Source organism: Cariama cristata, unplaced genomic scaffold (genome assembly GCF_000690535.1).
Source record: "Cariama cristata isolate BGI_N322 unplaced genomic scaffold, ASM69053v1 scaffold13020, whole genome shotgun sequence".
NCBI lineage: Eukaryota > Metazoa > Chordata > Aves > Cariamiformes > Cariamidae > Cariama > Cariama cristata.
This window is the reverse complement of record NW_009593009.1, coordinates 6,477-18,466: the sequence shown is the minus strand read 5'-3', so window position 1 is coordinate 18,466 and position 11,990 is coordinate 6,477. Positions and strand designations below refer to the sequence as shown.

Here is an 11,990-nt window from a genome sequence, read left to right as displayed (position 1 = left end):
AACACACCGGGGATAGGCCGGCAGCCAGTTGCCTCGGGGCTGCCTGCCATTTCCAAAGTGGCAAAGGGAGTACAGTAGGAGCTACATAGGTACCTTCCGTATGGGCCGGCTGCTTTTGAAATCTCAGCCTGCATGCTTGCCCTTTATACAGCAATTGATTTTTCTAACTTCCAAGTACTGTTCAGTCACCTGTAGTATTTCTCATGATCTCTGTGGGACTGTTCTTTTGATCGTCCCAGGTACATTGTCAGGTTTGAATTCTTCAGTGTTTGCTCTTCCTCACTAAAAGTTTAAAAATAATACAAAGATAAAGAAATTATTTGTTTGTTCCTTTTCCTCGGTACATTAAAGTGTGACCAGTAATCTGATTGAGTGTGCAAAGACTGAGACACACTTGAGTCACACCGTCTTACTGAACTCTGGACTCCCTTTTTACATAGCAACGGGTGCTTTTGTTTATTTGTTATACTCTATGTCAGGTTCCTTATCACAGCCCCTAGCTCTGCCCATGTCTATCACCTTAGTTTTGGTACAAGTCAGGGAATGCTAACAGTACAGCAAAGACTATTACTTCCAAACAACAGCGCTGTCTGAAATACTAATACTGGGTTGTTTCATCAGGACAAGATTTTATAAATCTATCGAACAGATTTATCAGGGCTAAAGTCTTCTGCAATAAACATCTAAGCTTGTATTCAAACACAAAAAAGGCACTCTGTTTCAGAGGTGCTCGGGAGTTACAAGAGGTTACTGCACGGTGTTCATTGATCAGACTGCTTTACTAAAAGCCTGAATAGTTGCTTAGGTAGAGATTTAGGATATTAGGTTGAGAATCTTGGTTTATATGCCCAGAGGTCTCTGAACGTAGGGTGGGATTTTAGATGCTTTGAGGCTTCTTTGGTAAAATAAATTTCTAGCAAAATAAATTATTTTAAGGTTTGTAAAAGTCTCCTTGTAATCATAATATTCTATACGTTACACTTAAGGTGTTCTGATCTGTAGAACCCCTATGAGATGGGTTCATTAGATGAGAAATTTTGACCAGTAGAGTTGATTAATCTGAAGTTTTGAGGGATGCGATTTTATAATTCTGCTTCTCCCTCTCATGCAATACCTGGTTTGTCATCATGTGGCTGCTTATATTGGCCAACTCACTCGGTGGTGGATTTTTGCTATACTAAATTCCGCTAAATTCTTTTGAGATCCTTTTTAGACTTCCCTTTGTTTTACTTCCCAGAGGGCAGGTAATGTATCAGAGCCAGCTCACTGTTTAACTAATGTCTCACAGGTAGGAAGAAAGGGAGAAAAAAACAGGGAAGGGAGAGTGCGTCACGTTGGAGGAGGAGAGTAGCAAAGAAAAAATGAGCTTTCTTAAGAACATTGCGTGCAGAGGGACAGGCTGCCAGGGCTCGGGCGCTTCTCGGCGGGGGCTCAGCTCTGCTTCGTGCTGGCCATGATGCAGGAAGCCACTGGAGTCGTGAAGGAGGGCTTCCTCGTCAAACGGGTAAGTGCTCCGGTTCCCTTTCGCACAGTTCTGCTCGGACGTGGAAGCAGCCCCTGAGCAGGGACCGGATCGCAGCAGGGTTCATGGCTAGGCAGCCCCTTGGGTGCTGGGTTTGAGGGGCTCCTGCCTGCTCCTGGGAAAGGAGCTCCTCCAGGTTTGTGCAGGTGCCTGCTGGGGGGGCTGCATGAACTGCAGGTGTTCGCTACCCTCCCTCGAGTTTCCCTGTACTGGCATTTACCCAGAGGAAAGCGAATTAGCTATCAGGATTACTCAGGTAGGTATCAGAAAGCCTGTATGTCTGCACCTGGGGAACACCTCAGCAAAGAGCACATAAAAAACTACCTGGCAAATGCCTATGCAGCAGCAGAAGAAGCAGCCATGGGAGGATGGAGAGAGGGAAGATGTTTTGACAGTCTGTTAAGATAGTTTCTGCCTTCTTCAGCAACTCAGCTGAGCAGGGTTTTCCATTTCATATAAGAAGATGGAGAACAGACTATCATTTTTGAAGGGGATCAGACCAATGCAAATGTAGAAATGTGTTTGAAATAACTTCTTTCTTCCACACCCTTCAAGCTGCACTGTAAGACAATTTTAGCCAAACGTGGAGAAAAGAGCTGAAAGATGGTGTCACAGATTTCAGCCTTTCTAACACTTCTCCCTATAGCATCAAGTCAGTCATAGCTGGGACTCAAGCGGGCAACTTAGCAAGGGACATAAGCTGCTTTTAGTACCAAGACCCTGTCTCAATGACTAATGTGGTCCTTGATTGCACACAAGAAATGTGATTCAAAGGTTTGTTCAAAGCTTTGCCACGCCTTCGGAAATGCTTTTCCACAGTACGTGGCAGCGCTTCTGGTGCTAACATGAAGGTAATCCCGGTCAGGAGCTCTCCTGGCAGCGGCAGGGCTCCCGGCCAGCCACCAGCCGCGTGAAGCCGTGCTCCACGCTGCACGGCCCGAACTGTTCCTCATCCTCCCTTCTGCAGTGAGGGCAGAGCAGTGCCAGCTCCTGCTCTCCTCTCTGGGCTACGGTTTTATTTTGTGGCTCTTAAGTGACTACTGAATTCAAGATGGGAAGACAAGGCACCAAGTGTGTGAGAGGAATAGGTTATCGGCAGCACACTGAGCTGTAACTGCCAGCAGTCTGTACAACATCACCGATATAGACAGTTTGATAGGAAGGAAACCACAAAGAAGATGACTACAGGAAACTGAGGGAGAAGGGAACAAGGGGTCCAGAGAAAAAAATGAGGAAGGGGTTGATCAGGTAAAGAAAACAGAGCTTTCTTAAGAAGAGAGCAGAAGCAAGGAGATGATCTAAATGCATTACAAATGACTGAATTATGTATTGTAATGTATTATAAAGTAAATGTGTGGAAGTCAGGTAAAGATAAAGAAAAAAAGGTAAGGCAACCTCCTGAAAAAGAGGAAATCTCCAAGATGGAAAGAAAAGGGCCATAGCAAAGAACATACTCTCAGGAAAAGTGGCCAAGGGAGTTTACAACAGGTGAAAAAATCACTGAAGAAGGCAAAGGAGAAGGAGAAGAACAAACAAAGGGAAGGAGAGAACAAACTCAAGTTAGATAAACTGTATTTAGTATACACTAGAAGACATTAGATCTAAAGTGCCCTCGATTTTAGAGACTCATTACCCCGCCTTGCCTTGGAAAATGCTGGTTTTCCCCTTTACTCATAGATAATTAATGAGCTTGGATTCCTGCCACAACTGGACCTTGCATGTTCTTTTCTTCTAGCTATGCCCACCCTCTCCCAGGCGTCAGAGCTTCCTCTACCCAGTGCTTTGCCTGCTGGCTGTAATCCTCCATCGCCTGTAGAAATGCAAGTCAGCTCCTCGCAGCGCAAAGCTGGACCTGACGCCGTCAGACAGGACTGAGCCTGTCAGTGCCAGCCCTCGCTGGGTTTGCTCTCCTGTACAGCCGGACTAAAGAGAGCTGGGGGCTGTCTACAGAGGGGAAAGAAGAGGTTTTGTCTGTATTCTGGCATAATGCAGGAGGCATTTGACAGCAGCCTTCATTCGGTGTTTGGCCATTAAAAAGCATATTTCCTTTACAGGAAACAGTAGCACAGGGAATGTTTTAGCCCAGGAGATTGGAGGCAGGTAGGACAGAAGTGAACCACTCATTAGCAGTAAAAGGGGATGTAAGGAAAAGCCAATTCACCCAGCAAAGCACTCTCAAAACCACTTGGTGCCTACAGCCACATCAAAATGACAACGAACAAAACACATCAAGCACCACCCAGGGTCACCGGAGACGAGGAGTTTGTCTCCAAGCGCCCTCACACATTTCGGATGTAGCCCTGTTCCTGCCTGGTGCTGTCAGTGGGCAGGTGGGCACCTAAATGACAGCTCTTTGAGACAGGGCATGTGAGCTTTTGCAAGAAACAATTCTTGCCAGCAAAGAAGATGTCTTTGCTGGAGAAAGAGCAAAGCGCCTTTCTATTGCTCCGTGATATTACAGTGAGAGAGCTCTCCTGTTTTGTTACTAGAAATGTGTATTTCAGGGAGAACAGGAGTCATTATGACTTCCCGTGTTTCTTTTCATACAGTTTCCTATTTGTTTATGGTATTTTCACCCCTGAAAAAAAAGAAAAAAAAAAAAAAGAAAATATGGTCATTTCTCAATGCTTGTGTTAAAGTTAGCTATGTGGATTTCTTCCCTTCTAGGGACATATTGTTCGTAACTGGAAAGTGCGATGGTTCGTTCTGCTTCAGGATAAGCTGCTGTATTACAAAATTGAAGGAGGCAAGAAGGAGCCTTCACCAAAGGGCAGGATCCTTTTGGATGGCTGCACTATTACTTGTCCGTGCCTGGAATATGAGAACAGACCGGTATGACTGGAAAAATGTATCCCTTCTCAATGACACTCACTTTCTAACTTCTCCCTAGTCTTCTCCTCTCCTCCTGATTTCTTTGATTACTGCAACCATATCACTGGGGTGTCTCCAGAACTAGGCCCAGCCAAAAGCAAGCTGCCATTAGCAATGCAACCAGGACAAGCAATGAACTCCCTCATTGTGTCTTTGCTGTTCCCTCTGCCCAAATCTGAGTCACAGCCATTAACAAAAAAAACCCCACCACCACCTCCCCACACAGTGGGAAGAATAAATGCAAATGCATCAGCCCAATAGTGTGTGGAGAGAGAACATGGACAGTTCAATAAAATCTGAGGAGGATGGGAAAAAAGGGAAACTTATCATCTATGGTAGTTGCCTTACACCCTGGCTGTATCCATGAGGTGCTCCTGGGCAGCCAGATCAGACTCCCTTTTCCTTTGCCAATGGGACATTGCTGCTGGGGAAAGTTTCCAGCAAGAGTGCTCTGGAAGGTAAAGTGCCTCCTGAGCTTCTCTGGTCACCCGTGGGTAGCGGCAATGCAGACTTCCTTTGAGTGGGGCCAGAAAGGAAATGACTCTGGAAGTTGCTGACTATTTCAGTACTTCTCATGGTAGAAGGAGCCTAGTGAGAGTTTGTAGTTGTTGAAAAAGTAAACATTTTGATGTGAAAAGCTCCACACTCAGCAGCACACTCCTATGTGTTCCAGTATCTGGGTGGTCTGTTCTCTTTGAAGTACCACAAGCTCCATGCATGTAAACCATGCTTGGAACAGAAAACCCAGGGATTTGAGGTTGGGGGGAAGCAAAAACACCCAGACTTGTGCCCACCATCCTTCTGGCCAAGAATTGCTCTGTACTGCTTATGTGGATGACATATTAGACTTATTTGTGTCACTTGGGCCAGGGCTAAAAGAAGCAAAATGCAAGTGGAGGACAATGGCTAAATGATGTTATTGCTTTGCACTTCTTTCTCCACAGCTGCTTATCAAACTAAAGACAAAAACCAACACAGACTATTTCCTTGAATGTTGCTCCAGGGAGGAGCGAGACTCCTGGGCTTTGGACATCACTGGAGCTATTCATGCTGGTCACCCAGTGCAGGTGCAAGAGCTTCACAGAATGAAGAACTCTTTCAAACTGCTAGAGAATATCAGCCTCCAGTAAGTGTATATGGTTTCTCCTTCTGCTATTGCTGTAGTCTGCAAAGCGCCTGAGCTAATGGATGGGGAGGGTCAAGGGAAGCTCCTCTCTGCACAGATCTGCTCCCGTGTGGCCAGGAGCTTCTAAACTGGCTGCTCTGCCCTAGGTCTGCATATACTTTTGCCAGGGCACGGGAATGCACTTTTTTGTGCATCATCAAATGACCATCATAATGGATGGGGAGGGTCAAGGGAAGCTCCTCTCTGCACAGATCTGCTCCCGTGTGGCCAGGAGCTTCTAAACTGGCTGCTCTGCCCTAGGTCTGCATATACTTTTGCCAGGGCATGGGAATGCACATTTTTCTGACCATCATTTTTCGGGAGTATGTGGGTTCTGCACAGGCACCTCACTCCTGGCTTGAAGACCTTCCTAGTCAGCCACAAAGCTTCTTATTGGGGAGATGTATTACCTCGGAAGATGTAATGTCAGGGAAAAACTGAGCGATGACATTGTTCATGACATGAAAGAGGGTAGATTTAGATTAGATACAAGGAAGAAATTCTTCATGGTGAGAGTAGTGAGGCACTGGAACAGGTTGTCTAGAGCAGTTGTGGATGCCCCATCCCTGGAAGTGTTCAAGGCCAGGCTGAATGGGGCTTTGATCAACCTGGTCTGGTGGAAGGTGTCCCTGCCCATGGCAGGCAGTTTGGAAACATGATCTTTAAGGTCCCTTCCAACCAAACCATTCTATGATTCTGCGTTGGTGACCTTTCAAAGCTTGTAGCTGGAATCCAGACAAGGATTTTTAGGGTGCATCATGTTAAACAAGAGGAAACAGAGAACTGATTGAGATAGATAGAGAAAAATGACATTAATTTAATTTGTGTTGAGAAGGTAAATGGAGGCTGACTATAGCTCAGTTATGAAGTCCTTTAAATTGAAAGATACTTTGTGAGGCATCTTATCTAGTGCTGCTATTGGGAGAATAAAGTTTTCCTATACCGTGCTTAGGACAAAGCTTCTGGGGAGTATCTAGGCTGTTTCCCATCTTTATGTTGGTAATCATGAGGACATCCCAGGCACTGACAGAAGTATGTGGCAATTTCTGCCTGTCTCTCTATTTTACTAATGTTGTCCTGTGCTCTCTTTTACAGCCACATAGTGGAGAGAATGTGTGACAGCAGCACTGGAATTAAGCTGACCCGCAACTTGGAGCAAGGCAACAGATACAAAGAGACCTTCACAGGTACACCTACTGCGGGCAAAGAGCTTCTGCGCATCTGACACGCCACATTGCAGAGACAAGGGAGCTACTGTACTGCCTTCAGGCTGGGTTCAGTTGTGGCCCAGTGGAAAGCAGTGGTGCAGCCAAGTGCTCTGACACCTTTCTCTCTTGCTTTTTAGATATATGGAAGGACATGTAGGCCCCCACACTTTTGGTCAATGTTGCACTTCGTTGACAGTCTTTGTGACGGTGCCAAAATGTTTCAGCAAATGAAGACCTGTGTGGCAGGAGACCATCTGTCTCACCTGAGATGAGGAGCACATTGTCTTGGTGTAAGAGCTGCTTTTCTCCCTGCAGGTTCTGCCCTGGTGGACTGGCTCATCTCCAATAGCTTTGCTGTGTCACGATTCGAGGCCGTCACCTTGGCATCCATGCTGATGGAGGAGAACTTCATCAAGCCCGTGGGAGCCCGCAGCACTGAGGCCACCCGCTACAGTGACCTCTCTGAGCAGTTCCTCGATGACTCCACTGCACTGTACATGTTTGTAAGTGATGCAGCTGACAACAGAGGCACCTCCTCTGCCCCTCATCACACGCTTGATTTGGGGCAGTGGTAAAAGGGACATGCACAGCGTGCAACCAAAGGCAACATGTACAGGCTACGAAAGCACAGAAGGAGCAGCTCTAGGCTTCTAGTAGTACTATTAACACTTGCATTTTTGCTGGAGACAAATAGCTACATGGATATGGAGGGTTCTACACATTGCATAATTAGGCATTAAAAGGGGGTGTGTCCCTTGAGTGCAGTGCTGTGTCTGCATTTAACGGAGGCCGTGCTGTAGTTAGGCTAAAACTCAAGGCCACAGTGTGTGTGTAGGCTCCACAGCTGTAATTGGTTGCTTGTAAATCTCAGACCTACAAAGGTGAGCAGCAGGGCTACAGAGTAGAATTAGTTGGGAAATATGAGCTAAAAACAGCTCAAGGAAAATAAAATGCAGAACTTTTAACTTAAAAGTGTGTTTAGATTGAAAAGAAAAGTGGAACCATCTTTTCCCTGTTTGCAGGCTGAGAGCAGTAAGAAAAATATCAGTTCCAAGGAAGAGCTACAATTTAACATCTCTGAATTAAGCGGCACAATTGTGAAGCAAGGATTCTTAGTGAAACAGGTAAATACAAACTTTGAACCTGTGCTGGGAAACAGGAAAAATGACAGCTCTGAGGGCTTCCTAGAGAATAAATGTGGTTTATACGAGCATGGCTGGGAAGTTGTGGCCAGCAGAGCTAACCTGACCGTCACTACTACTATCAGAGCTCATGTGGTGAAGAGTACCTAGCTGTAAAGAAGTAAGCTATGGAACTTGCTGGTCAGGCAGGATTAATTGGATATTCTGTATATATTGAGTGTATACTGAAAGGTATAAAATAGTATCAAAAGCAAAAGTCCCACACAAACTCCGGATCCCACCAGAGGACTTACATTCACTTCCAAGCAGATCCACTCTTCCTCTGGTTTAACCTATCCCATCCGAGTTGTGTGAGCAGCTATGACATTCTGCTGACCATAGACAAATTTCAAAGCTGAGTAGCTTGACTTTTGCATGAAGTGGACATTTACATGTGCACAGTCACTCATGTACACATGCTTTGGTGGTGGTGAGACTTGTTTTCTTTGGGCAGTAATTGTTTACAGGATCCCACCCTTAGTCTGCAAGATTTAGTTTTTGACCCTTGCTACGAACAAGACAAGGATCAATCACGCTGTCTCAAAGCACAACGCAGCCACCTGCAGAGGGAACCCCACCTGCACCACATGGCCACATTTATACTCTGGAGCTTTGTACCTGAGCTGCAGTTTTAGTGTTGTGCAAACTGGACCATCAGATGCTCCCCAACCCTCCCTCCTCCAGCTGCCAGGGTGCAGTGAGGGTTGGTGGGGCGCTGGGTGCCAGGAGCTGCTGGGGGAACCCCACGGGGCTGGCAGGGCAGCCCTCCCATCACCACAGGACATGAGAGCTGCCCAGGAGCCTCTCCTCATGGTCAGCAGCAGTGAGGGGCAGCCCTCAGCAGCCCCAGCCCTAGGCTGGCCCTGAGCCCCAGCACCAAACCTCCAGGAGGGGAGATGCTCCCAGGGTCTGGCACAGCCTTGCAGCTCCGTCCTGCACTGTCAGCAGCTGAGAGGGCTGGGGGGCTAAAGAGTGAAGAGCTGCAAAAGGATCTGACATAATCCCCTCAGAGCATGCACAGCATGGGTTTTTAATCCAAGACACGTATTTAATCTGAAATTAAGAGCAGGAATCAGGGATATAATCACCTGGTCCTGTCACTGTGCTTTCTTGCTTCTCAGCACAAGGAAGGGAGAGAGGAAGGAATTATTGAAGTATGAAGAAGGATGTCAAGCAGAAAATCCTGAGAGTTACTAAGGTGTCAGAAATATTTTTTCTCTGTTGGCTCAAAAACGTTTTTTCAGTATATATTTAAGTCTCCCCTACAGCCTGCAGGAAAATGGCCATTTCAGGAAGTATTTACTGGTGGTAACTTTAATTCTTCTGTTTTGCAGGGGCACAAGAGGAAAAACTGGAAGGTGAGGAGATTTGTTTTGAGAGCTGATCCTGCTTTTTTGCACTACTATGACCCCACTAAGGTATGTGAGTGGGAGTTACTACCCCCAGACATCCTCTTACAGATCTGAACATTACAATGAAAATACAATGATACTGTAAGTGTTTCTCTCACCCAAATCACCTTCTGGATTCCTCTATCCATTTCCTGGGGAAGAAGACCTCTCTGGCCTTACCCTGGGAGGTTGTCCTTGTAGGATTTTCTATCCCTGCATCTTCCTCCCTGTCTTTTTCACCAGTGAGACTCCTTTTCCTTAGCTGAGGGGCAGCAGTCTTCTTGGGGTTGGTCTTTTGCTGTACCCACACAGTGTGGGACCATACTCCTGTCAGGATTCTTCCTGGGCTGTGATCTTTCTGGGCTGACATTCCACCACTTGAGGGTCATACTGCTACTGGGATTTTTTTTACATTCTTATTCCAACATCGAATATGGTCTTCTTGTTGCCAAAGTATGTATAGGAACTTCTGCTACGCAGTTTTAAACTTGCTCAGGGAATAGTAAAATTTATCTTCTTGGATATAATAACCAATGTGAGCGAGAAGGGCATGTGGATCCACCACATGCACAGGGTACCACAAAGCCCAACAGGTTGCTAAAAGGACATGTACAGAAATGCTTTATGTGACTTTTAAAGAAAACACAAACAATGTAACAGTGAAAAGAGCTTATGGAGCTCGTTCATTTTTTTGTTGCCTATTTCCTTATGGGTTTTTTTTGCACTGCAGCTTGCTTTTGTCATGCAATAAACTCAAACTGTAGAATCTGAAAATCAGATAAGAGAGCCAGCCTACTAGTGAGAACAGTCAAATTTTTCCCATACAGTCTCGGTGAAAAACAGCAAGCTAAAAACTTGCAGAAATATATATTTTTTAATACGGTTGTTATTGATAAGACTATACATAAGTTTGAAATGTGATTGTTAGCCTACCCTTGTGCTTTTAATTGATCTCCACCATTCCCAGCTGCATCAGAGAAACATCTGAGGATCAGAGAAACAACATAGTAACGCATTTAGTTACATGTCCTAATTGACTTCTCTTGTGACATGGATGTTTTATATCTGGAAAGATGACATTACATCTCCATCTTCATAGAAATAATTGATGTGCTCTGGGAAATTATTCTAATGATGATATTTTCCAGATAAGCCTCATTTCCTTTTTCTTCGCAGGAGGAAAACAGGCCAGTAGGTGGATTTTCTCTTCGTGGCTGTCTTGTCTCAGCTCTCGAGGACAATGGAGTCCCAGCAGGTAAGCATGAGCCTCTGAACTTTCATACATACATATTCATGCGATAGCAATACAGTCTTTGGGTGTCAGTTTGTGTGTATGGTTGGCTGTATGCACAAGTGGGCTGGCCTTTCCTCTCCCCTTGCAAGTAATGGAAGATGCATACCATAAGAAATCCCCATACTGATGGGTTGTCCATATAACCAGAGGTTGTAGATATAACCAGAGGGGATTTTTTTTTTTTAGCGTTATTTCCACTTATCTTGGGTGTTCTCCTTTGTACGGGCTTTTCTCAGTCAGATGATCTCTGAGACAGGCCCAAGATGCTGATTACTATTCCAGAGTTAACAGACAAAGAGGAAATGCCTTCTTTTTGGATGTTGTTTAACTGAAAGTCTTGAGGCATCCTCTGATGCCATCCTTTTTCTGTGCGTCCTCTCTACTTACAGTATTAGCTTTTCCTTTGTGATATGCTAGAACCCAAATGTAGGGGAGACATAAAGACAGCAATACAAAAAACAGGTCTGCTAGTGAATATGCTTAGCTTAGGTGTTTGTCTAGAACCTCAGCCTCACAGGTAAGCGTTTCTGCTGTTAAAGCAATTTATTTTAAGTGTGGGTCTCAAATAGGGAGCATCTTTCTAAAGACAAAAGACAGGGTCCGAAAAGGTATGGTCCAGGGTGGACGAGCATGATGAACAATAGAGCTCCTCCCTAAATCACTAAGTTAAAATTCTTCCCTATGAAGCTTTGTATCTGCCACAAAGCATTTCTCTGTGCACCTTCTTGATCTGTCATATTTTTTTTTTTTCTCTGCAGGAGTGAAGGGCAATGTGCAAGGCAACCTCTTCAAAATCATCACCAAAAATGACATTCATTATTATATCCAGGCCAGCTCCAAGGCAGAGCGAGCACAATGGATTGAGGCAATCAAACCACTGACATGAGTAAGGTGGACTCCATGCCAAATGACAAGTCACATTTGTGACCAAGTTTCCTGCTCTCATTGTCCGGGAGTGTTGTTTTTCCCTTAGATAGTCTATTTTTGTTATTTGTATTGCCATAGCACCTAGCAATTCCTGGCAGACCAGTATCCTAGGTGCCTAGGATTCATGTAGATCCAGAACAATTCCTCACCAAGAACTTACTATCTAACCAAGAGACAAAAGACAACAGGTGGATACAGACAAATGGGGCTTTACAAAGAAACAATGAGCTATAATATTCCAAGATAGAAGAAAATAATTATTTTGTACGAGTATTCGGTCTATATCTGACAGATCCAGGTTGTGCTTTGTCCTAAAGCAGAAATGTCTTGCTCCTTTCCCCTTTATAAAGGGGCTCATAAACTTAATTAGTTAAGACTGACTGAACCAAAGTCATGAAAGGTGCTGGTGTCGGAGGCTGCCTTTCTTGGTA

At 45.1% G+C, this 11,990-nt stretch overlaps 1 protein-coding gene across 1 annotated transcript; it reads left to right on the top strand.

Moving 5' to 3' along the window:
• Positions 1-1,388: 1,388 nt before the first annotated feature.
• PLEK2 (pleckstrin 2) lies at positions 1,389-11,593 on the top strand. Its single transcript, XM_009707437.1, has 9 exons — positions 1,389-1,504; positions 4,190-4,354; positions 5,338-5,519; positions 6,654-6,745; positions 7,082-7,269; positions 7,789-7,890; positions 9,282-9,365; positions 10,515-10,593; positions 11,391-11,593. Exons 1-9 carry the CDS (start codon positions 1,454-1,456, stop codon positions 11,516-11,518), a joined length of 1,071 nt encoding a protein of 356 aa, XP_009705739.1. The 5' UTR covers positions 1,389-1,453; the 3' UTR covers positions 11,519-11,593.
• The last annotated feature ends 397 nt before the right edge of the window (positions 11,594-11,990 follow it).

What these genes read in the sequence shown, in the direction of transcription:
- PLEK2 (XM_009707437.1), top strand. Translation starts at nt 1,454, where the DNA reads ATGATGCAGGAAGCCACTGGAGTCGTGAAGGAGGGCTTCCTCGTCAAA. An exon ending in TGGAATATGAGAACAGACCG is followed by an intron (nt 4,355 to 5,337) that starts GTATGACTGGAA and finishes CTTTCTCCACAG; the next exon opens with CTGCTTATCAAACTAAAGAC. An exon ending in ACTACTATGACCCCACTAAG is followed by an intron (nt 9,366 to 10,514) that starts GTATGTGAGTGG and finishes TTTTCTTCGCAG; the next exon opens with GAGGAAAACAGGCCAGTAGG.